The 22,986-nt window shown below is 43.5% G+C and overlaps 1 protein-coding gene across 4 annotated transcripts in view; it reads left to right on the top strand.

Annotated features, from left to right (window-relative positions):
- The window catches only part of DEPDC5 (DEP domain containing 5), a 166,880-nt gene that overhangs the window by 9,636 nt on the left and 134,258 nt on the right, over nt 1-22,986 (top strand). For all 4 annotated transcript variants that reach the window (XR_001005987.1, XM_011979007.1, XM_011979006.1 and 1 more), the window contains exons 5-10: nt 1,011-1,096; nt 2,653-2,736; nt 4,645-4,694; nt 12,342-12,411; nt 18,119-18,197; nt 19,047-19,108. Coding sequence is in view for 3 of the 4 variants with exons in the window: in XM_011979007.1 (XP_011834397.1) it covers nt 1,011-1,096; nt 2,653-2,736; nt 4,645-4,694; nt 12,342-12,411; nt 18,119-18,197; nt 19,047-19,108 (431 nt within the window). In the remaining variant the exon portion in view is untranslated. The remainder of the gene's footprint in view (nt 1-1,010; nt 1,097-2,652; nt 2,737-4,644; nt 4,695-12,341; nt 12,412-18,118; nt 18,198-19,046; nt 19,109-22,986) is intronic.

Raw genomic sequence — 22,986 nt, 5'->3', positions numbered from 1 at the left:
CTCACTGCAACCTCTACCTCTCAGGTTCAAGCAATTCTCCTGCCTCTGCCTCCTGAGTAGCTGGGACTACAGGTGCACGCCACCATGCCTGGCTAATTTTTTTGGTATTTTTAGTAGAGGCGGGGTTTCACCATATGGGTCAGGCTGGTCTTGAACTCCTGACCTCGTGATCTGTCCACCTTGGCCTCCCAAAGTGTTGGGATTACAGGCGTGAGCCACCACATTCAGCCAATTTAAAGATTTTAAAAGAATTCTATAAAACCTTAATCCTAAAAATGGCCTTCATACCTTCCCCTTATCTCCTGTCCTCTGTTATGTTTCTTACCAGACTTAAGGGCTCATTGAAAAGTTTGTTTCTTCTTTACCACTGATAACTTCATTCCAAAGAGATCTCCTTCCTCTTCTGGAATTTTACAGGTCTTTGAACTTTCTTTTCTTCCTTCTTATTTTATTTATTTATTTATTGAGACAGAGTCTCATTCTATCACCCAGGTTGGTGTGCAGTGATACAATCTCAGCTCACTACAACCTCTGCCTCTGGGGTTCAAGCGATTTTGATGCCTCAGCCTCCCGAGTAGCTTGGATTACAGGCGCCCACTATCATGCCTGGCTAATTCTTGTATTTTTAGTAGAGACAGAGTTTCACCATGTTGGCCAGGCTGGTCTCGAACTCTTGACCTCAGGTGACCTTCCTGCCTAGACCTCCCAAAGTGCTGGGATTACAGGTGTGAGCCACCATACCCAGCCTCTTCCTTCTTAAATTCTTTCTTTTCCCTCCCTTCTCCCTTTTTCTCTCCATTTTTGTTGATTGCTTAGGCTCTGGTCTTATTTCACCTGAAAAAGCAGAGAATTGTTTAAATTCTAAGCTCCTGAAAGGAAGAGACTGTGTGTTGCCCATGTCAGATGATCAATTGTGTTGCTTACTGAATGTCTGAGTATTTATAGATTAGAATATATGGACCTGCTTTTTCAAAATGTGTTGTCCCAGCCAGATATTGTTTCTGTTTTAGAAACCATCAGTGTGGACCAGACTGTGACTCAAGTGTTTCGGCTAAGACCTTATCAAGATGTCTATGTTAATGTCGTAGACCCTAAGGTACGTCTTTGTTTTGGACTTGAATATCTTTTTGGAATGATTAGCACCCTTCCTCAAGGTTAGATTACTAAGGAAACAACGGGTTACTTAAGTGTAGTATTCGACTATTAAATGTGTGACCTGCTAGGTGTGGTAATTTCAGCCCATCGAGAGGCTGAGACAGGAGGATCACTTGAGGCCAGGAGTTCAAGACCAGCCTGAGTAGCATAGCTAGACCTTGTCTTTATTAAAACTTTTCTGTTTTTTTTTGAAATGGAGTCTCGCTCTGTCACCCAGACTGGAGTGCAGTGGCACGATCTCGGCTCACTGCAACCTGTGCTTCCCAGGTTCAAGCCATTCTCCTGCCTCAGCCTCCTGAGTAGCTAGGATCACAGGCCCACGCCACCACACCCAGCTAATTTTTGTATTTTGTAGAGATGGGATTTCACCATGTTGTCCAGGCTGGTCTTGAACTCCTGACCTCAGGTGATCCACCTGCCTCGGCCTCCCAAAGTGCTGGGATTACAGGCAGGAGCCACCGCGTCCTGCCTACTAAAACTTTTCTAAAAGATTAGCTGGGTGTGTTTATATGCCTGTAGTCTCAACTGCTTGAAAGGCTGCAGTAGGAGGATTGCTTGAGCCCAGGAGATTGAGGCTGCAGTGAGCTGGTGGCTACACTATTGCATTTCAGCCTGGGCAACAGAACGAGACCTTGTCTTGTTAAACTAAACATGTAGGCCATGGGTGGTGGCCCATGCCTGTAATCCCAGCACATTGGGAGGCCAAGGCAGGTGGATAACTTGAGGTCAGGAGTTTGAGACCAGCTTGGGCAAAATGGTGGAACCCTATGTCTCCTAAAAATACAAAACTTAGCTGGGTATGATGGTGCACCCCTGTAGTCCCAGCTACTAGGGAGGCTAAGGCATGAGAGTCACTTGAGCCCAGGAGGCGGAGGCTGCAGTGAGTGAGCTGAGATCGCACCACTGCACTCCAGCCTGGGCAACAGAGCACCATCCTGTCTCAAATAAGTAAATAAATAAATATGTAGCCTATATGTCGTTTAGAATGTAGGCAGTATGTAGGTTGCATTTAAAACCCACCCCCACTTTTCTTGAAGCTTGTCCTAACCATTTTTTGTATAAAAAACTGTATGTAAAATTTTATATTAAAATACTAACATTTTAAAACATATTCTCATTTTTCTTCAGGAAGTGATGTTATAATAGATAAAAATTATTGTTCAGAAAGTGCTATTGGCGTCAATAGGTGAATAAAGTGCATAGCTCAGTGTCATGTTTGTGTGCCAGTATCCAGACTAAAATACAGAATGAGTCCCCCACTACCCTTCACACTCAACGTGCTGCCGTGGCTGTAGGATTAATTGTAGATTTACCAACTATACTGACAAGTGTGCTTTGGCAGGATATAATTCTGTTTATCAGAGTTCTGCTACTGAATGGTCTTCCAGTAGTTTTCTTTTTTGCAAAAAGTTTTTTTCCATGGTAAGTGGGCATTACCTTGTGACTATAAAATGTGGCAAAGTAATGTCAGAGATATTATTTGATTATTCCTTTTAGGATGTGACCCTTGACCTGGTGGAGTTAACTTTTAAGGACCAGTATATTGGCCGTGGGGATATGTGGCGACTAAAGAAAAGTTTGGTAAGATGTGATTTATTTGAAAGTCTGTTACTTTTTTCCATTATGTGAATAATCCCTGTTTATTATAGGAGAAGAATATAAAATTGTTTCTGATTTCAGCATCTACAATTATTGTCAACATCTTGTGTATTCTTCCATTCTCTTTTCATTGTTTTTTTGATCTTTTATTTGTTTACTGTTACAGATTTTTACTCAGCATTTTTGGTTTAGATAGGAAGTTATACTGTATTTTACATTTGAGTGGAACCTTAGTTTTCAGGTTTTCACTTGATCCCCTTTGCTCTTCACATCTCCTCATGTACAGGTATTTATTATCCCTAATTTATAGAGGTAGAAACTGAGATTGAGAAGTTAGGTAATTGCCCAAGGCTAGATAGTAAGTTGGCCCTTGGCCAAAACCCAGATCCTGTGGCTTCCAGATCACACTGCTTTTTGCTGAACCCTCCTCCCATTTTCCGCATGTATTCATTGGTTTTTTTTTTTTTTTTTTCCCCGAGATGGAGTTTTGCTCTTTCACCCAGGCTGGAGTGAAGTGGTGGGATCTTGGCTTACTGCAACCTCTGCCCACTAGGTTCAAGCGATTCTCCTGCCTATAACTGGAATTATAGGCACCCACCACCATGCCCGGCTAATTTTTTTTTTTTTTTTTGCTGCTATAACAAAACATCTGAGACTGGGCGATTTATTTTGATTTTTTTTTTTTTTTTTTGAGACAGAGTTTTCTTGTTGCCCAGGCTGGAGTGCAATGGCATGATCTCCGCTCACCACAACCACTGCCTTCCGAGTTCAAGCGATTCTCCTGCCTCAGCCTCCGGAGTAGCAGGGATTATAGGCATGCACTACCATGCCCGGCTAATTTTGTATTTTTAGTAGAGACGGGGTTTCTCCTGTGGGTCAGGCTGGTCTCGAACTCCCGACCTCAGGCAATCCACCCACCTCAGCCTTCCAAAGTCCTGGGATTACAGATGTGAGCTATTGCGCCCAGCCTGTTTTTTTGTATTTTTAGTAGAGATGGGTTTTCGCCATGTTGGCCAGGCTGGTTTTGAACTCCTGACCTCAGGTGATCTGCCTGCCTTTGCCTCCCAAAGTGCTAGGATTATAGGTGTGAGGCACCGTGTCCAGCCCATTTTGTTAACAAAAATATTTTTATTATATTTTAATTGTGTCTTTTAAAAAAATTTTTTATTTCCATGTTATTGGGGAACAGGTGGTATTTGCTTATATGAGTAAGTTCTTTAATGGTGATTGGTGAGATTTTGGTGCACCCATCACCCAGGCAGTGTATGCAACACCCACATTTATTAATTTTTTAATGAACATTTCAACTTGAAAAGATTAGTTCATCAGAATTGTGAACTGGTTCTGAAAATTCTCCTCATTTGAGGTTTTTTTTTTTTTTTTTCCCTCCCATTTTGACACTAATCAAAAGAAGTGAAGTTTTTGTATACTATGAAACCACAAATTATAGGTGGAATTTCCGTACAGGGCATATTTTCAGGAAAAATCTGCGTTTTATTTGTTGAGGGTTCCATTTTCTAAAGTGAGAGATAAAATGAGAAACAACATGATACTTAAATGAGTATGTAAATGCAGATATATATGTAAACATATGTGAAGATCAGCATATTTGTAAAGCTGGTCATTTATCATCCACTTGGTCTTTCCCATTAGCTATACTTACCAAACTCTTTAAGCACCTACTGTCATACCTACCCTAACAGGTTTTCCTGTGGGGTAAGTCTATTACTCACAAGCTAGTTGAACTTTGGGTTGGTAGAAGAGATTAGAAAGCTAGAAGTTCTTGTTTGTGATTTTTCATGGCCTTAATATGTTAATCAATCTCTCTCTTTGTCTTTCTCACCCTCTCTCCTTCCCTCCCTCCCTCCCTCTCTCTCCCACTCCTCTTAGGTCAGCACATGTGCATATATCACTCAGAAGGTGGAGTTTGCTGGCATCAGGTAGATATTATGTCACTCTTGCCTTATCTATGCAGTAACTGGGCTATATAAAGCAGTGAAGGCATATGGATGTCCATACAATGAAATGCATAAGAGTATAAAATGTTAAGATTGTTGGCTGGCCACAGTGGCTCACGCCTGTAATCCCAGCACTTTGGGAGGCTGAGGTGGGTGGATCATGAGGTCAGGAGATCAGGACCGTCCTGGCTAACACGGTGAAACCCCGTCTCTGCTGAAAATACAAAAAATTAGCCGGGCGTAGTGGCGGGTGCCTATAGTCCCAGCTGCTCGGGAGACTGAGATAGGAGAATGGTGTGAACCTGGGAGGCGGAGCTTGCAGCGAGCCGAGATTGCACCACTGCACTCCAGCCTGGGCAACACAGTGAGACTCTGTCTCATAAAAAAAAAAAAAAGTTAGATTGTTGTAGCTCAAACAAACAACAAAATGCACTATAGTAGTTTGAGGCTTAATGGAAGAAGTTGATGAAGCCCCCTGGTGTTCTGTAAAAAAGGAAGTCGAAAAAAAAAAGGAGATGGAGACTCATAATTTTACAACTGGAAAAACCCTAGATGAACATATTTGAATCATGCCTTCTCATTTTACACATTAGGAAACAGGTTTAGAAACAAAATGACTAGCACATTGGTTCCTGATTTGTTACCTTTTTAACTATATTGCTGCACTATTGATTTATTAAAACTATTTCTATATTTTAGTTTGTGAAGAAAAAAGGGACTTTTTGAAATCCCCTTTAAATTTAAAAAGTGGCTGGATGTGGTGGCTTACGCTTGTAATCCCAACACTTTGGGATGCCGAGGTGGGTAGATTATTGCTTGAGCCCAGGAGTTGAAGACCAGCCTGGGCAATATAGTGAAAGCCCATTTCTACAAAAACATACAAAAATTAGCTGGGCATGGTGACACGCACCTGTAGTCCAAGCTACTCAGGAGGCTGAGGTGGGGAGATTGCCTGAGCCCTGGGAGGTAGAGGCTGCAGTGAGACGTTATCATGCCACCGCACTCCAGCTTGGGTCACAGAGTGAGACTGTCTCAAAAAAAAAAAAAAAAAGTACAACATGCACATAATTAAAGCATTCAAATAGTTCAGAAAGGTATCTCATGAAATATACATTCCTCTCTCCAGAAACAACTTGTGTCTTTCCTGAAATTTACTGTGTATACATAATCATATTTATATCTTTTTTTTTTTTCGAGACGGAGTCTTGCTCTGTCACCCAGGCTGGAGTGCAGTGGTGCGACCTTGGCTGACTGCAACCTCCGCCTCCTGGTTTCAAGCAATTATCCTGCATCAGCCTTGTGAGTTGCTGGAATTACAGGCACCCGCCAGCACACCTAGCTAATTTTTTTTAATTTTAAGTTTTTGTATTTTTAGTGGAAATGGAGTTTCACCATGTTGGCCAGGCTAGTCTCGAACTCCTGACCTCGTGAACTGCCCACCTTGGACTCCCAAAGTGCTGGGATTACAGGAGTGAGCTACTGCACCTGGCGTATTTATGTCTTGTTAACTGACTTGTGATCCTAAGATTGGTCAGCGTGGTCACAGGGTACACAGTGTAGTCCCTCATAAAGATCCCCATCAACTTTTCTTTTTTTGTTGTTGTTGATACGGAGTCTTACTCTGTCGCCCAGGCTGGAGCGCAGTGGTGTGATCTTGGCTCACTGTAACCTCCACCTCCCAGGTTCAAGCAATTCTTCTGCCTCGGCCTCCTGAGTAGCTGGGACTACAGGCGCGCACCACCATGCCTATTTTTAGTGGAGATGGAGTTTCACCATGTTGGCCGGGTTGGTCTCAAACTCCTGATCTCAGGTGATCCCCCTGCCTCAGTCCCACAAAGTGCTGGGATTACAGGCATAAGCCACTGTGCCTGGTCCCCATCAACTTTTCACCTAGTGGTTTCATCCATTGAGGATTGTTATAAAATGTTGATTTTCTTTTCTTTTTTTGTTTTTTTTTTTAAATTCAGTCATCCCTTCTACATTTATTAGCCAGAATCTTTTTGTAAGTAACTTTTCATCATCAACTAGGGCTACTAGACCAGAATGAAATACTGATCCTAAAAAGAAAGAAAGGATAAAGGCTTCATTTTTTTTCCCCCAAAAAAGGTGTTAATCATTGGAGGGCAGCCAAGTAAAATGACTATGGCATGAGGATCACTTGAGGCCAGGAGTTTAAGACCAGCCTGGACAACATAGCAAGACCTCATCTATACAAAAAAATATATATATATTTATATGTGCGTGCGTGTGTGTGTGTGTGTGTGTATTTTGCTGGATTTGGTGGCTCACGCCTGTAATCCCAGCACTTTGGGAGGCCGAGGCAGGTGGATCGCAAGGTCAGGAGATCGAGATCATCCTGGGTAACATGGTGAAACCCCGTCTGTACTAAAAATACAAAAATCAGCTGGGTGTGGTGGCATATGCCTGTAATCCCAGCTACTCAGGAGGCTGAGGCAGGAGAATCACTTGAACCAGGGAGTCAGAGGTTCAGTGAGTCGAGATCACACCACTACACTCTAGCCTGGCGACAGAGCAAGATTCCGTCACACACACACACACGCAATTATGGCTAGGTGCAGTGGCTCATGCCTGTAATCCCGGCACTTTGGGAGACTGAGGTGGGTAGTTTGCTTGAGCCTGGGAGTTCAAGACCAACCTGGCAATATGCTGAAACCCCATCCCTACCAAAAAATACAAAAATTAGCTGGGCATGATGGCGCCTGTAGACCCAGTTACTTGGGAGGCTGAGGTGGAAGGATCACCTGAATCCAGGGAGGTTCAAGGCTGTAGTGAGCCTTCATCATTCTGCTGCCCCCTAGCCTGGGTAACAGAGTCAGATTCCGTCTAAAATAACAGAAAAAAGAACGGGGTTGGTGTCAGGGCTTCTCTAGTTTGAGGTACTTGGGAAACAGATAGGAGGAGCACTTGAACACAGGTTGAGGCTGCAGTGAGCTATTATTGCATTACTGCACTGCAGCCTGGGCAACAGAGTGAGACCCCATCTTTGAAAACAAACAAAAAAATGTGTTAGCGAGTCAGTGTTCTTTAAAAAATCCAAGCAACTAAAGCACAACCCAAGAAGTGACTAAATCTGAAGCAGCACAAAAAATGCAACCTAGGTTTATGCCTCCAATATCAGCAGATCTCTACTGGATGGGTATCTAGGGGTCAGGAAGCCTGGATCTGTATCTGCAGAGCCAGTGTTTAGCCATCACTGTGATTAGTGGTTCGAGTGATGTTGGGTAACTCTGGTAAACCTTTAGTCTTCACATCTGCAAAATGGAATAGTTGGTTTAGAATATTCTTCTGTGAAGGACCAGTTAATAAATATTTTAGATTTTGTGAGTCACAATAGATGTCAGGTCTATTGCATATTCTGTGTGTTTGTGTGTTTCGACCATTTAAAAATATAACAGCCATTCTTAACTGTGGGCCATATGAAAACAGGAGATAGGGGAGAGTTGGCTTGAAGGCTGTATGTAGTTTGCCAGCCTTGGTTTGGAAACCTATTTAGATCTCTCTCATTTTTTTTTCTATTGCTTTCTCTTTTTAAATTATACACACACACACACACACACACACACACACACACACACACACGCACGTGTTATATTCAAGTGATTCTCCTACCTCAGCCTCCTGAATAGCTGGGACTACAGGCATGCACCACCATGCCTGGCTAATTTTTGTTCTTTAGTAGACGCGGGGTCTCACCATGTTGGCCAGGCTGGTGTTGAACTCCTGACCTCAAATGATCTGTACACCTTGGCCTCCAAAAGTGATAAGATTACAGATGTGAGCCACTACGCTCGGCTGATCTCTTTCTTTTTTAAGTTCTTTGTTTCTCTATGTAAATACCCTCATACACACAGTTCTAGATGGAGAAAAGAAAACCCTCACATAGTGTCAGTTTTTAACTTTATTTTTTTTAATTTATTTTTGAGATGGGCTTCCTGTATCGCCCAGGCTGGAATGCGGTTGTGCCATCATACCTCACTACAGCCTTAACCTCCTAGGCCCAAGCAGTACTCCCACCTCAGCTTTCTGAGTAGCTAGGACTACAAGTGCATGCCAGCGCGCCTGGCTCTTTTTTTTTTTTTTCGTTTTGGTAGAGACAGGGTCTCACTATGTTGCTCAGGCTGGTTTCCAACTCCTGGGCTCAAACGATCCTCTTGGCTCAGCCCCCTAAAGTGCTGAGATTACAGGCATGAGCCACTGCAGCTGGCCACTTTTAGACTTTTAAAGGTCTGTCCTGATATTTGGCTCAGGCATGGTTAAATGTAAACTACAGTCTTCTATCTTTTCTCCAGAAGACTTACAGTATTTCTACACTGGATCAAAGATTACTTTCTTTTGCTGACTTCGTGAATGCCTGAGAAAAAAGATGCTTTGGGCCTACTATGAGAAAAATAAAGTATAGTCATTTGTATAGTTAAAGTCATTGTAAATGGTCAAAGAATTTCTGTGCAATTAAACTTTCAATCTGATAATAGTTAAATAGTTAAGAACATATGAGCTGGGTTTGGTGGTTCACGCCTGTAATCCCAGCACTTTGGGAGGCCGAGGCGGGTGGATTACCTGAGGTCATGAGTTTGAGACCAGCCTGGCCAACATGGTGAAACCCCATCTCTACTGAAAATACAAAAATTAGCCAGGCGTGATGGCAGGTGCCTGTAATCCCAGCTACTCCGGAGGCTGAGGCAGGAGAATTGCTTGAACCTAGGAGGCAGAGGTTGTGGTGAGCCGAGATCGTGCCATTGTACTCCATCCTGGGCAACAAGAGTGAAACCCCATCTCAAAAAAACCAAACAACAACAACAACAAAATATATATATATAGTAGCAAAATCTTATTTCCTATTGACTGACATTTTGCTTTAAAAAAATACCGTAAACCCTAGCCTGTTGGATCACATTGTAACTTTTTTTTTTTTTTTTGAGATGAGTCTCACTCTTTCACCCAGGCTGGAGTGCAGTGGCGTGATTTCGGCTCTGCAACCTCTGCCTCCCAGGCTTAAGCAATTCTCCTGCCTCAGCCTCTCAAGTAGCTGGGATCACAGGCACCTGCCACCATGCCTGGCTAATTTTGTGTTTTTGGTAGAGATGGGATTTCACCATGTTTGTCAGGCTGGTCGTGAACTCCCAACCTCGGGTAATCTGCCTGCCTCAGCCTCCCAAAGTGCTGGGATCACACCACCTCTGGCCACACCAAGCTTGTTTTAGAGGTCCTGTTAATGTGGGGTTCGGATGATTATAAACAGAGCTGACTGGGTGTGGTGGCTCACGCCTGTAATCCCAGCACTTGGGAGGCTTAAGTGGGCAGATTGCTTGAGTCTGGGAGTGCAAGACCAGCCTAGACAACATAGTGAAACCCCGTCTTTACTAAAAATACAAAAAAATTAGCTAGGTGTGGCTGTGTGTGCCGGTAGTTTCACCTACTTGGGAGTCTGAGGTGGGAGAATCTCTTAAGCCCAAGAATTTGAGGCCACTCTGGGAGATAGCAAGATAGTAGATATGGGTTTTCACCACATTGGCCAGGATGGGTTTCGATCTCTTGACCTTGTGATCCACCCACCTCGGCCTCCCAAAGTGCTGGGATTGCAGGTGTGAACCACCGTGCCTGACCTCCTTATTATGATATTAAATAAATACAAATCTCTTCTCAGGTCAGTCTTGTGACACTTGTTCATTCACAGACGTAACTGGGCAAAGGAGTATGAGAAACATCCCACTTGGTATAAGCCATAGGCCTGGTCCAGCCTTCTTCATTTTGGCATGGGGTAGACCCAGAGGGATTGATTGATTGTCCAGCATTTCCCAGGTAGCCTGAGCTGTAACTCATAGTACACAACATTTTCTGGGCTTTTATCTGATTTTTGTCTTCCTTTTTTTTGTTTGCTTTTTGTTTTTTGTTTTTTTGAGACAGAGTTTTACTCTTGTTGCCCAGGCTGGAGTGCAGTGGCGCAATCTCAGCTCACTGCAACCTCCATCTTCCAGGTTCAAGCGATTCTCCTGCCTCAGTCTCCCGAGTAGCTGGGATTACAGGCGCCTGCTGCCACGCCTGACTAATATTTGTGTTTTCAGTAGAGGCAGGATTTCACCATGTTGGCCAGGCTGGTCTCAAACTCCTGACTTCGTGGTCCGCCCACCTCAGCCTCCCAAAGTGCTGGGATTACAGGTGTGAGCCACTGCACCCAGCCTTTGTCTCCCTTTTTTATGAGGACTGATTGTTTAGGTGCAGCAGGTTGGGAGAAAGAGTGAAATTGGTAGAAGATAAGGGCTTGAGGGGGTTCATTGAGGGATGATTGATTACAGGGTGCTCAGCTAACAGCTATCACTGTTCTCCAGGATAGCATTTTGTGTTAATACCTGCTGTAATTCTACTTCTTGCTAGTAAACTTAATTGAGCACCTCCTATCCTCACACTGTCCTGAACAGTTTCTGCACATTAATCTAGTTTAATTTGAAAACAGCTCTGTAGAAGGCTGGGTGCGGTGGCTCATGCCTATAAATCTAGCAGTTTGGGAGGCTGAGGCGGGCAGATCACGAGGTCAGGAGGTCTAGACCATCCTGGCCAACATGGTGAAACCTCGTCTCTACTAAAAATACAAAAAATTAGCTGGACATGGTGGCATGTGCCTGTAGTCCCAGCTATTCAGGAGGCTGAGGCAGGAGAATCGCTTGAACCAGGGAGTCGGAGGTTGCACTAAGCTGAGATCACTCCACTGCCTTCCAGACAGGGCGACAGAGTGAGACTCCATCTCAAAAAAAAAAAAGAAAAAGAAAAAGAAAACAGCTCTGTAAGGCGTAGGCTTCTTTGTCTCTTTTGGTTTGTTTTTTTGTTTTGTTTTTTTGAGACAGTCTCACTCTGTTGCCCAAACTGGAGTGTAGTGGTGCAATCACAGCTCACTATAGCCTTGACCTCTGAGGCCCAGGTGATCTTCCTACCTCAACCTCCTAGGTAGCTGGGACTACCATGTGTCACCACACCTGCCTAATATTTTGTATTTTTTGTAGTGACAGGTCTCACTATGCTGCCCAGGCTGGTGTCAACTCCTGGGCTCAAGCGATCTGCCAACCTTGGCCTTCCAAAGTGTTGCGATTATAGGTGTGAGTCACCACGCCTGGCCCATTGTCTCATTTTTAAAGATAATGCCAGTGAACCTCATGAGGTTACTATGGCCATTCACCTAGTAAGTGATACTCAGCTGAGATTCTTGCCTAGACCAGTTTCTCTCCAGGCTGGTCAGGTCTGAAAGCCATGCTGTTTCTGCCGTACTATTCACCTTTTTTTTCGTTTTTGAGACGGGGTTTCGCTCTTGTTGCCTGGAGTGCAATGGCATGATCTCGGCTCACTGCAACCTCCGCCTCCTGAGTTCAAGCGATTCTGCCTCAGCTTCCTGAGAAGCTGAGATTATAGGTACCCATCACCATGACTGTTTGATTTTTTTGGATTTTTAGTAGAGATGGGGTTTCATCATGTTGTCCAGGCTGTTGTTGAACTCCTGACCTCAGGTAATTCACCTGCCTCGGCTTCCCAAAGTGCTGGGATTACAGGTGTGAGCTACTGCACCAGGCATGTATTGGTTTCATGTAAGACTTGTAATAACTTGTGTGTGTATCCTTTCAGAGCACAGGCTGGTGAGCTGTGGGTTAAGAATGAGAAGGTCATGTGTGGTTACATCAGTGAAGATACCAGGGTAAGATTTATAAAATGCATTTTTGGTTTTATCTCCCCATCCCATTATGGCTAAGTCCTAAAATCAAAAATAAAACAAGGGTGGGGCAGGACACCAAGGTGGGCAGATTGCTTTGTCCCAGGAGTTCAAGACAAGCCTGTGCAACATGGAGAGACCCACCTATACAAAAATTAGCTAGGCATGGTGATGGGTGCCTCTGGTCTCAGCTATTCAGGAAACTGAGGTGGGAGAATTACCGGATCCCAGGAGTTCGAGGCTGCAGTGGGTCATGATTGCATCATTGCACTCCAGCCTGGGTGACATACAGCAAGACCCCGTCTCAAAAACAAACAAACAAAAAACACAAACAAAAATCTGATACGCTCTTGACTGCTACTATTTGCCTACATGGAACTAGTAATATCAAGTTCTCTTGAAACTGTTTTACAGTTGAATGTCTCCAGTTTGGAATTGATCTTCATTTTCTTCTGAAGGGGTCTGTTTAATTTCAAACAGAAAGATACAGTATCTGGCCTGCAGAATGCCATGCCCATTCATACATAGCAAAAGTTAAGCCCTATGGAAGATCATGTCATAAACTTGAAGAGAGACCTTTGCCAATGAACGTTACCCATGCTGGTAAAACCGTATGTCTACTTTTGCTCGTTCCCATCTCCATGCCTTCTCTGAGAGCAGTCGTTTTCAACCAGGGGTGATTTTGCTCCCTTCAGGGGTCTTTTGACAATGTCTAAAGACATATTTGGTTGTCACAACTGAGGGGTTGTGAAATTGGCATCTAGTGAGAATCCTGCTAAACATGCTGCACATCCAGAGCAGGCCTCCAGAGCAAAGAGTTATCTGGCCCAAAATGTTAATATGTTGTAGGGGTTGTCTTGTGCATTGCAGAATGTTTAGCAGCATCCCTGGCCTCTACTCACGAGATGCCAGTATCACCCACCACCCTTTACCCTAAAAACCTACAAGTTATGACAGCCAGAAATTTCTCCAGACCTGCCAAATGTCCCCTGAGGGGTAAAATCACCCTTGGTTGAGACCCAATGTGCCCTTAGAGGGAACCACTCTACGAACCTCATTTTTGTAATTTCCTGTTGTTTACATTGGATATATTTACATTGTTTGTAAATATATGTATGTTTTGTGTGTGTGCGTATACACATGACCCAATTAATTGCCAGAGTACTCACCATAATCGTGCCTTTGCTTTCCTGCAAAGGTATCTGAATAGTGAGACTTAGCTATTTTATAAATGTTGGGGTGAAGAGTATTCCAGGCAGAGGAAACAATTTTCAGAAGTCAGTGTGGTGGAAGTATTGCAGACAGGCAGGGAGAACGATGTTGGTGAGGAGATAGGCAGGTTCCAGCCAGTTCGTGTGGGGCCTTCAAGGTGGTTAGAACCAGTTTAGAGTTTTTCTAAGGAGAATTAGAATCCACTGATGGGTTTTAAGTGGCAGAGTGATACTTGAATTATGCTTTTAAACGATCACTACTCATTCAGTTGTATTTTGTTGAATAAAACCCTCCAAATCACCGGCTCTAATGGCCAAAGGTCAACTTTTCTCTGTCATGTAAAAGAAATCATGGGTATGTAATTCATGGTTGGTACAATAGTGTCACCATTATTGGTGTCCTTGTGTCTTATTGTTCTGTTATCCTCAGGGTAGGGCTTCCATGTCCACCTAGAGCTGATATAATCACATCCATATTCCAGGCAGAGGAGAGAGGAAGGAAAGAGAGACAAGAGGTGTATCGCCCCACCAAGTCAGCTTCCTTTATGGACACAACACTTCCATTTAAAGCTTACAGGCCAGATTTTAGTCACTTGTAGCTGCTATGGAGGCTGGAAAGTTTTGTCTTTTGGTTGGGTCTCTTGCCTTTCAGAACAGAATCAGAAGAAGGGAAGAATGGATAGGCATTTAGCATTAAGTGCTGCAGCCCTTCTGGCTCTGGTATAGAGAGTTGTTTCCAGGGTCAAGAGTAAAAGCAGATAAGTGAGTTAGAAGACCCGCTATAGTCTAGCAAGAAAATGGTGGTATGGACTAAGGTGAGAGCTGTAACAGTGGAAGGATGTGGGCAGGTATGAGACACATTTCTGGATAGGGTCTACAGAACTTGCTTGTAGATTGGATGTGAGGAGTGAAGGAAAGAGAAGGACTGAACAGCTAGGTAGATGGTGGTGCCATTTATGAGATGGGGAAGACAGGGAAGAAGCAGGTTGGGGACATTAGGAAGCTCCATTTGGGAGAAGTCTGTTGGACACCTGAGTGGAGGAATCACTAGAGGCAGTTGAGTCTGGAGTTCTCTTCATCACTTCTCCCATGTGTTGTTCCCCACTGCCCCCCAGTGTCCTCGCCACGCAAACCACTCGTTGTTCCCCAACATGCTATCTTCTCTCTTGCCACTATGTCTTTACACATGCTGCCCTCTGTAACCTGAGGTGCCTAGACCCTGCGTTTCCCCTTCCCAAGCCACTCATCCAGGTCTCAGCTCTAGTCTTAGGATTCCCTGCTTCTGGAGAGCCTTCCTGGTCCACCACGCTGAAAGTACCTCCATGGCACCCTGGATCTGTGCACTCATTAGCAGTTCCCACACTGCGGTAGGTGCGCTTGCTTCTGTGCCTTGTCACTGGACTGTGAGCACCCTCAGAGCAAGGATGCATCTTTAACCTTTATATGCCAAAGTTCTCTGGCATGTCTACTGGCACCTAGTAGTCTCTCAAATGTTGGTGGAGTGAAATATTAGACAGGCTTCACTGCTTCAAGAATTCATCATCTGGGCCGGGTGCAGTGGCTCACACCTGTAATCCCAGCACTTTGGGAGGTCAAGGCGGGTGGTTCACCTGAGGTTGGGAGTTCGAGACCAGCCTGACCAACATGGAGAAACCCCATCTCTACTAAAAATACAAAATAAACCGGGCTTGGTGGTGCATGCCTGTAATCCCAGCTACTTGGGAGGCTGAGGCAAGAGAATCACTTGAACCCAAGAGGTGGAGGTCGCCGTGAGCCAAGATCACATAGAGTGAAACTCTGTCTCAAAAAAAAAAAAAAAAAAAAAACCAAAGAATTTATTATCTGATTAGAGAAACAAGACTTCCAAATTTTCTTTTTAATTAATTATTTTTGAGATGGGGGTCTTGTTGTGTTATTCTGGGGTCCTTCCTGGGCTCTAGCAGGCCTGTTTCAGTATCTGGGATTACAGGCACATGCCACCACACCCATCAGAAAAACACAACTTTATTTTTATTGTATTTATTTATTATTATTATTATTATTTTTGAGATGGAGTCTTGCTGTGTCACCCAGGCTGGAGTGCAGTGGTGCGATCTCAGCTCACTACAACTTCCGCCTCCTGGGTTCAAGAGACTCTCCTCCCTCAGCCTCCTGAGTAGCTGGGACTACGGGCACTTGCCACCACACCTGACTTTTTATATTTTTAGTAGAGACGGGGTTTTACCATGTTGGCCAGGTTGGTCTTGAACTCCTGACCTCAAGTGATCCGCCCACATCAGCCTCCCAACATGTTGGGATTACAGGGGTGAGCCACCACATCTGGCCAAAAAAATATTAAATAAGATGAGGCTGGACATGGTGGCTCATGTCTGTAATCCCAGGACTTTAGGAGGCCAAGGTAGGGGGATTGCTTGAGCCCAGGAGATTGAGACCAGCCTGGGCAATAGAGGGAGAACCCATCTCTCAAAAGAAAATTTAGCTGGGCTAGTGGCCCACACCTGTAATCTCAGCTGCTTGGGAGGCTGAGGCAGGATGATCACTTGAGCCCAGGAGTTTGATGTTGCAGTGAGCTATGATGGTGCCACTGCACTCCTACCTGGGAGACAGAGTGAGACCTTGTCTCTACAGACAGACAGAGGAAAACAACTTTAATTATAAGAACCTTGCATATTTATTATTATAACTTTTAGACAATATAACCTATATTTCTGTTCATTTCTCTGAATTTTTTTTTTTTTTTTTTGAGACGGAGTCTCATTCTGTCACCGAGGCTGGGGTGCAGTGGTGTGATCTTGGCTCACTGCAACCTCAGCCTCCCGGGTTCAAGCGATTGTCCTGCCTCAGCCTCCCCAGTAGCTGGAATTACAGGCGCTCGCCACCATACCTGGCTAATTTTTGTATTTTAGTAGAGACAGGGTTTCGCCATGTTGGTCAGGCTGGTCTCCAACTCCTGACCTCAGGTGATCCACCTGCCTCAGCCTCCCAAAGTGCTGGGATTACAGGCGTGAGCCACCGTGCCCGGCCAGGAGCTTCAGTCTTTAAGGAGCAGGTCTCTGATGGACTAAAGGAGTGTTAGAGATTTACATTTTACGTTCCCTCTAAACTTCTTTAGAGCCTTATGGAGGAAAGGCTCTGTGGTATAGCACACAGGGCTAGAAAACCACTTATGCTTTTCATTGAGGCAGTCTGAGAGTAATGGAAGTACAATGTGAGTTATAATTTATTAGACTGGCAACTCATCACCTGGCACATCTTAGCCCAAGTTCTGTCTTCATAATGAGATTTCCATAACTTTCCCAGGTAGATTCACTGCCCTTTCCCCTGCATTTCTTGTGTAAATGTTCATAGAACCTTTGTATATGCTGGAATGTTTTGCATGTTTTTATCTTGTACTGTAAGCTCCTAGAGGATAGGGAACAGATCTTCTTTTCACTGTCTCTGAAACAGGGCTCAGAGTAAGAGTTCAGTAACTATTTAAATGAAACAAAGAAAGCTTCGATGAAGTTTGCTGTTAGAGGTCCCAAGTCATGGCCCCAAGCTGTGGCTCATGCTTGTAATCCCAACACTTCAGGAGGCAAAGGTGGTAAGAGGTGAAGCCAGCTGGACTTTCTGGGTCAAGTGGGGACTTGGAGAACTTTTCTGTCTAGCTAGAGGATTGCAAATGCACCAATCAGCACTCTTTGTCTAGCTAAAGGATTGTAAGTGCACCAATCAGCACTCTGTAAAATGGACCAATCAGCGCTCTGTAAAATGGACCAATCAGTAGGACGTGGGCTGGGACAAATAAGGGAATAAAAGCTGGCCACCCTAGCCAGCAGCCCAACCCGGTCCCGTTCCACGTGGAAGCTTTGTTCTTTTGCTGTTCACAATATATCTTGCTGCTGCTCCCTCTTGGTGAGCAAAGGTGGTCCATGCCACCTGTAAGAGCTGTAACACTCACTGCGAAGGTCTGCAGCTTCATTCTTGAAGTTAGGGAGACCAGGAACCCACTGGAAGGAACCACCTCTGGAGACAGTGTGAGGATTGCTTGGGCCCAGGAGTTTGAAACCACTCTGGGCAACATAGGGAGACTGCCTCTTTACAAAAATACAAAAATTCTGTGGCCTGGGGATGCACTCCCATAGTCCCACCTACTCGGGAGGCTGCAATGGGAGGATCATTTCATCCTGGGAGTCTGAGGCTGCAGTGAGCTGTGATTGTGTCACTGCACTCAGCTTGGGCGGCAAGAGTGAGATCCTATCTCAAAACAAAGGAAAGAAAGAAGTCCAACATCGCGGGATTCTTTTATCATTGCTTTAAAAAAAAATTGTGGTTAAAAAGCCTATCACAAAATTTACCATCTTAACCATTTTTAAGTGTATAGTTCAGTAGTGTTAAGAACATTTATACTGTTGTGAAGCAGATCTTCAGAACTTTTTCATCTTATAGAACTGAAACTCTATATGGCATTGCTTTTTAATACAATTGTGTTTTTATTTCAGGTGGTGTTTCGTTCTACATCGGCTATGGTTTACATATTTATTCAGATGAGCTGTGAAATGTGGGATTTTGATATTTATGGTACTATTTGTAATGCTGATTATAACTGCTAAGGGGAGAATTTTCTGGAACTACAAATGCTAATTCATGAATGCCCAGGGTCCCCCACATCATCTTCTAACAAACTTTAAATATCCTTGTGAGAATAATCCTATTTGGAGGTTAGAGTGTTTTCTTGTTGTGAAGATACACTGCTTTTTTCAATAATCAAATTTTTTTCAAACTACATTTTACGTTGAAGCCACAGGCTGTTAGTAGTGAGGCAGATATTAAATTTGGCTTCAAAAAATAAATAAATAAACTTGGCGTTTTAGAAAGTTGAGAATGAAACCACTTTGTACATCTGGCTGTTATGATCTTGTAAGATGTACAAAACAGGCTGGGCGTAATGGCTCATGCCTTGTAATCCTAGCAGTTTGGGAGACTGAGGTGGGCGGATCACCTGAGGTCAGGAGTTGGAGACTAGCCTGACCAACATGGAGAAACCCTGTATTTACTAAAAATACAAAAATTAGCCGGGCGTGGTGGCAGGTGCCTGTAATCCCAGCTTCTTGGGAGGCTGAGGCAGGAGAATTGCTTGAATCTGGGAGGCAGAGGTTGCAGTGGACCAATATCACTCCACTGCACTCCAGCCTGGGAGGCAGAGCGAGACTCTGTCTTGGAAAAAAACAAGAAACAAACAAACAAAAAAGATGTACAAAATACACCTTTTTGGTCCTCTTTCTTAGAGAAGAAATTGCAAGCAATTTACTTAGGGAATTGCTTAGAGAAAAATTTACTTGAAGAAGAAATTTAGTTAGAGAAGAAATTGCAAACAAGAAATAAAGATTGTGCTCATGTTCTCACCTTCTTTTCATTGTTTCTTTTCAGGGGATTTGTATTTTGAGAAAGCTGTGAATGGTTTCCTTGCTGATCTATTTACCAAGTGGAAGGTACATTTCTTCTTACACACTAAGTCTCATTATGTAAACGTTACCCAATACAGATTTTTTTTTTTTTTTTTTTTTTTTGAGACGAAGTCTCGCTCTGTAGCCCAGGCTGGAGTGCAGTGGCCGGATCTCAGCTCACTGCAAGCTCCGCCTCCTGGGTTCACGCCATTCTCCTGCCTCAGCCTCCCGAGTAGCTGGGACTACAGGTGCCCGCCACCTCGCCTGGCTAGTTTTTTGTATTTCTTAGTAGAGATGGGGTTTCACCGTGTTAGCCAGGATGGTCTCGATCTCCTGACCTCGTGATCCACTCGTCTTGGCCTCCCAAAGTGCTGGGATTACAGGCTTGAGCCACCGCGCCCGGCCCCCAATACAGATTTTAAAAATGCACTGTTTTTGTTAAATTGCCCTAAATTTAGCGATTTTAGCTAAAACCCAGACTCCAGATTTAAATTACCCTAATAATCTCGATTTATGAGAATTTATGAAAAACACAAAGCTAGCATCACACTCAATGGTAAAAGACTGAAAACTTTCCCCCAAGATGAGTAACAAGGTAAGTATGCTTGCTTTTGCCACTGGTATTCAACATTATACTTACTAGTTCTAGACAGACCATCTAGGCAAGCAGAAGAGATAAAAGGCATCCAAATTGAAAAAGAAGTAAAACTATTTCTATTCACAGATAATATGATCCTAAATGTAGAAAATCCTCAAAATCCACAAAGTAAATGTGAGAGCTAGTGCGTTCAACGAAGTTTCAGGATACCTAATCAACACACAAAATAATTGTGTTTCTATATACCAGCAATAAACAATCTGAAAGAATAAAATACTTAGAATACTTTACCCTGGGAGCTGTAAGACTGGTCCACTAAAATCTATAAAATATTGTGAAAGGAGTTAATGGAGACCTGAGTAAATAGTAAGATAAGCTGTGTTCACAGATAGAAAGACTCAATATTGTGCATTTGGCAATACTACCCAAAGCAGTTTACAGTTTAGTGCAGTTCCTATCAAAATACCAGTGCCCCCCCCTTTTTTTTTTTTTTTGCAGAAATAGAAATGCTGATCCTAAAATTCATGTGGAATTGCAAGGGATCCCGAATAGTCAAAACAATCTTGTAAAAGGAGAACGAAGTTGGAGGACTCTCACTTTCTAATTTCAAAACTTACTAAAACCCTCAATCATCAGAATAGTGTGATATGACGTAAGGTTAGATATATAGATCAATGGAATTGAATTGAAATCAATCCGTACATCTATGGTCAGTTAGACAAGGGCATCAAGTTCTTTTAATGAGAGAAAGAATATTCTCTTCAACAAATTATTCTGGAACAACTGAATGTCCATATGGAAAAGAATGAATTTGAACCCTCACCTCAAATCATATATGAAATGGAACCAAAATGAATCAAAGACTTAAATATAAGAGCTAAAATTGGCTGGGCGCGGTGGCTCACAACCTGTAATCTCAGCACTTTGGGATGCCAAAGTGGGCAGATCACTTGAGGTCGGGAGTTTGAGACCAGCCTGGCCAACGCGACGAAACCCTGTCTCTACTAAAAATACAAAAATTAGGCCAGGCATCGTGGTGGGTGCCCTGTAATCCCACTACTCAGGAGGCTGAGACAGGAGAATCACTTGAACTTGGGAGGTGGAGGTTACAGTGAGCCGAGATTATGCCACTGTACTCCAGCCTGGGCAACAAAGTGAGACTCCATGTCAAAAATAAATAAATAGGTAAATAAAGAGCTAAAACTATAAAGCTGAGCCAGGTGTGGTCGCTCATGGGAGGTGGAGGTGGGCAGATTGCATGATCCCAGGAATTCCAGACCAGCCCTGGCAATATGACAAAACTTTGTCTCCACAAAAACAAAAACTTAGCTGGGTGTGGTGGCTAAAAAAAAAAGAAAATAAGAAAGAATTTTTTAAAGTTTTATTTTTATTTTATTTATTTATTTATTTATTTTGAGACAGAGTCTCACTCTGTTACCCAGGCTGGAGTGCAGTGGTACGATCTCAGCTCACTGCAACCTCTGCCTCCCACATTCAAACAACCTGAAAAAAAGAATTGAATTTTTTTTAAGAGGCAGGGTTTTACTCTATCCTGTCACCTAGGTTGGAGTGCAGTGGTATAATCATAGACTGTAACCTCAAATTCCTGTACTCAAGGTATCCTCTTGCCTCAGCTTCTTGAGTAGTTGGGACTACAGGCATTTGCCAACACAGCCAGCTAAATTTTTTCTGTTTTTAGTTTTGTAGAGACAGGGTCTCGTTTTGTTGCCTGGGCTACTCTTGAACTTTTATTTTCATGTGATTCTCTCACCTGCCTGAATTCTCCACCTGTTCAATTCTCCTGCCTCAGCCTCCTGAGTAGCTGGGATTACAGATGCCTGCTATCATGCCCAGCTAATTTTTTGTATTTTTACTAGACAGAGGGTTTTACCATGTTGGCCAGGCTGGTCTTGAACTGCTAACCTCAGGCGATCCGCCTGCCTCAGCCTCCCAAAGTGTTGGGATTACAGGCGTGAGCTGCCGCACCCAGCCTAAAAAGTTTTATTTTATTTTATTTTATTTTTTGAGACAGGGTCTCACTGTCACCCAGGCTGAAGTGCAATGGAGCAATCATGGCTCACTGTAGCTTTGACCTCCTGGGCTCAAGGGATCCTCCTGCCTTAGCCTGAGTAGCTTGGGACTACAGGCGTTTGCTACCACACCTAGCTAATTTTTTGTACTTTTTGTAGAGACGGGGTTTTGTCATGTTGCCCAGACTGGTCTCAAACTCCTGAGCTCAAGCAGTCGCCCACCTCGGCCTCCCAAATTGCTAGGATTACAATAGAACTACCACGCCTGGCTGGGAAATTCATATAACCTTGTTCTTAGATACAACACCAAAAGCACAACCTCCAAATTAAAAGCAGATGAATCAGACTTCAAAATTAAAAACTTTTATTCATCGACAGACATTATCAAGAAAGTGAAGGGCCAGACGTGCTGGCTCACACCTTTAATCCCAGCACTTTGGGAGGCCGAGGTAGGAGAATTTCATGAAGCCAAAAGTTCCAGTAGCCCAGGCAACGAAACGAGACCCTGTCTCTACAAGAATAAAAACAGAAAAAAATAGCTGACTGCATTGGCAAATGCCTGTAGTCTCAGCTACTCAGGAGGCTGAGGCGAGAGGTTTCCTTGAGCACAGGAATTTGAGGTTACAGTACGATTGTACCACTGCACTCCAACCTGGGTGACAGGACAGAGCGAGACCCTGTCTCTTAAAAAAAAAAAAGAAGGCAACCCACAGAATGGGAGAAAATATTTGCAAATGATCTTCTGATAAAAGTCTGTTATCCAGAAAATACATAGAACTTCTATAACTCAAGAAAGAAAAGAAAAAACCCTAATTGACAAATGGGCAAAGGCTGCCCCATTCTCCATGATGTGATTATTTCACATTACATGCCTGTATCAAACATCTCATGTACCCCACAGATATAAACACCTACTATGTACCCATAAAAATTAAAAAATAATTAAAATTATTAAACAAAAAAATAAAAACAAATGGGCAAAGGACTTGAATAGACATTTCTCATGTCCAGCAAGTACATGAAAAGATGCTCAAGATCATTAGTCTTTAGGAAAATGCAAACTAATACCGCAATGAAATGCTGCTTCACACCCACTAGGATGACTATATACGTGTATATATATTTTTTGAGACAGAGTCTCACCATGTTGCCCAGGCTAGAGTGCTGTGGCACAATCATAGCTCACTGTAGCCTTGATTGCCCAAGCTCAAGGGGCCATCCCTCCTCAGCCTCCTGGGTAGCTGGGACTACAAGCATGTGCCACTATGCCCTGCTACTTTTTTTTTTTTTTTTTT

Source organism: Mandrillus leucophaeus, unplaced genomic scaffold (assembly GCF_000951045.1).
Source record: "Mandrillus leucophaeus isolate KB7577 unplaced genomic scaffold, Mleu.le_1.0 Scaffold2, whole genome shotgun sequence".
NCBI classification, from domain to species: Eukaryota; Metazoa; Chordata; class Mammalia; order Primates; family Cercopithecidae; genus Mandrillus; species Mandrillus leucophaeus.
The sequence above is the reverse complement of the archived record's forward strand: the minus strand, read 5'-3'. Positions and strand labels throughout refer to the sequence as shown.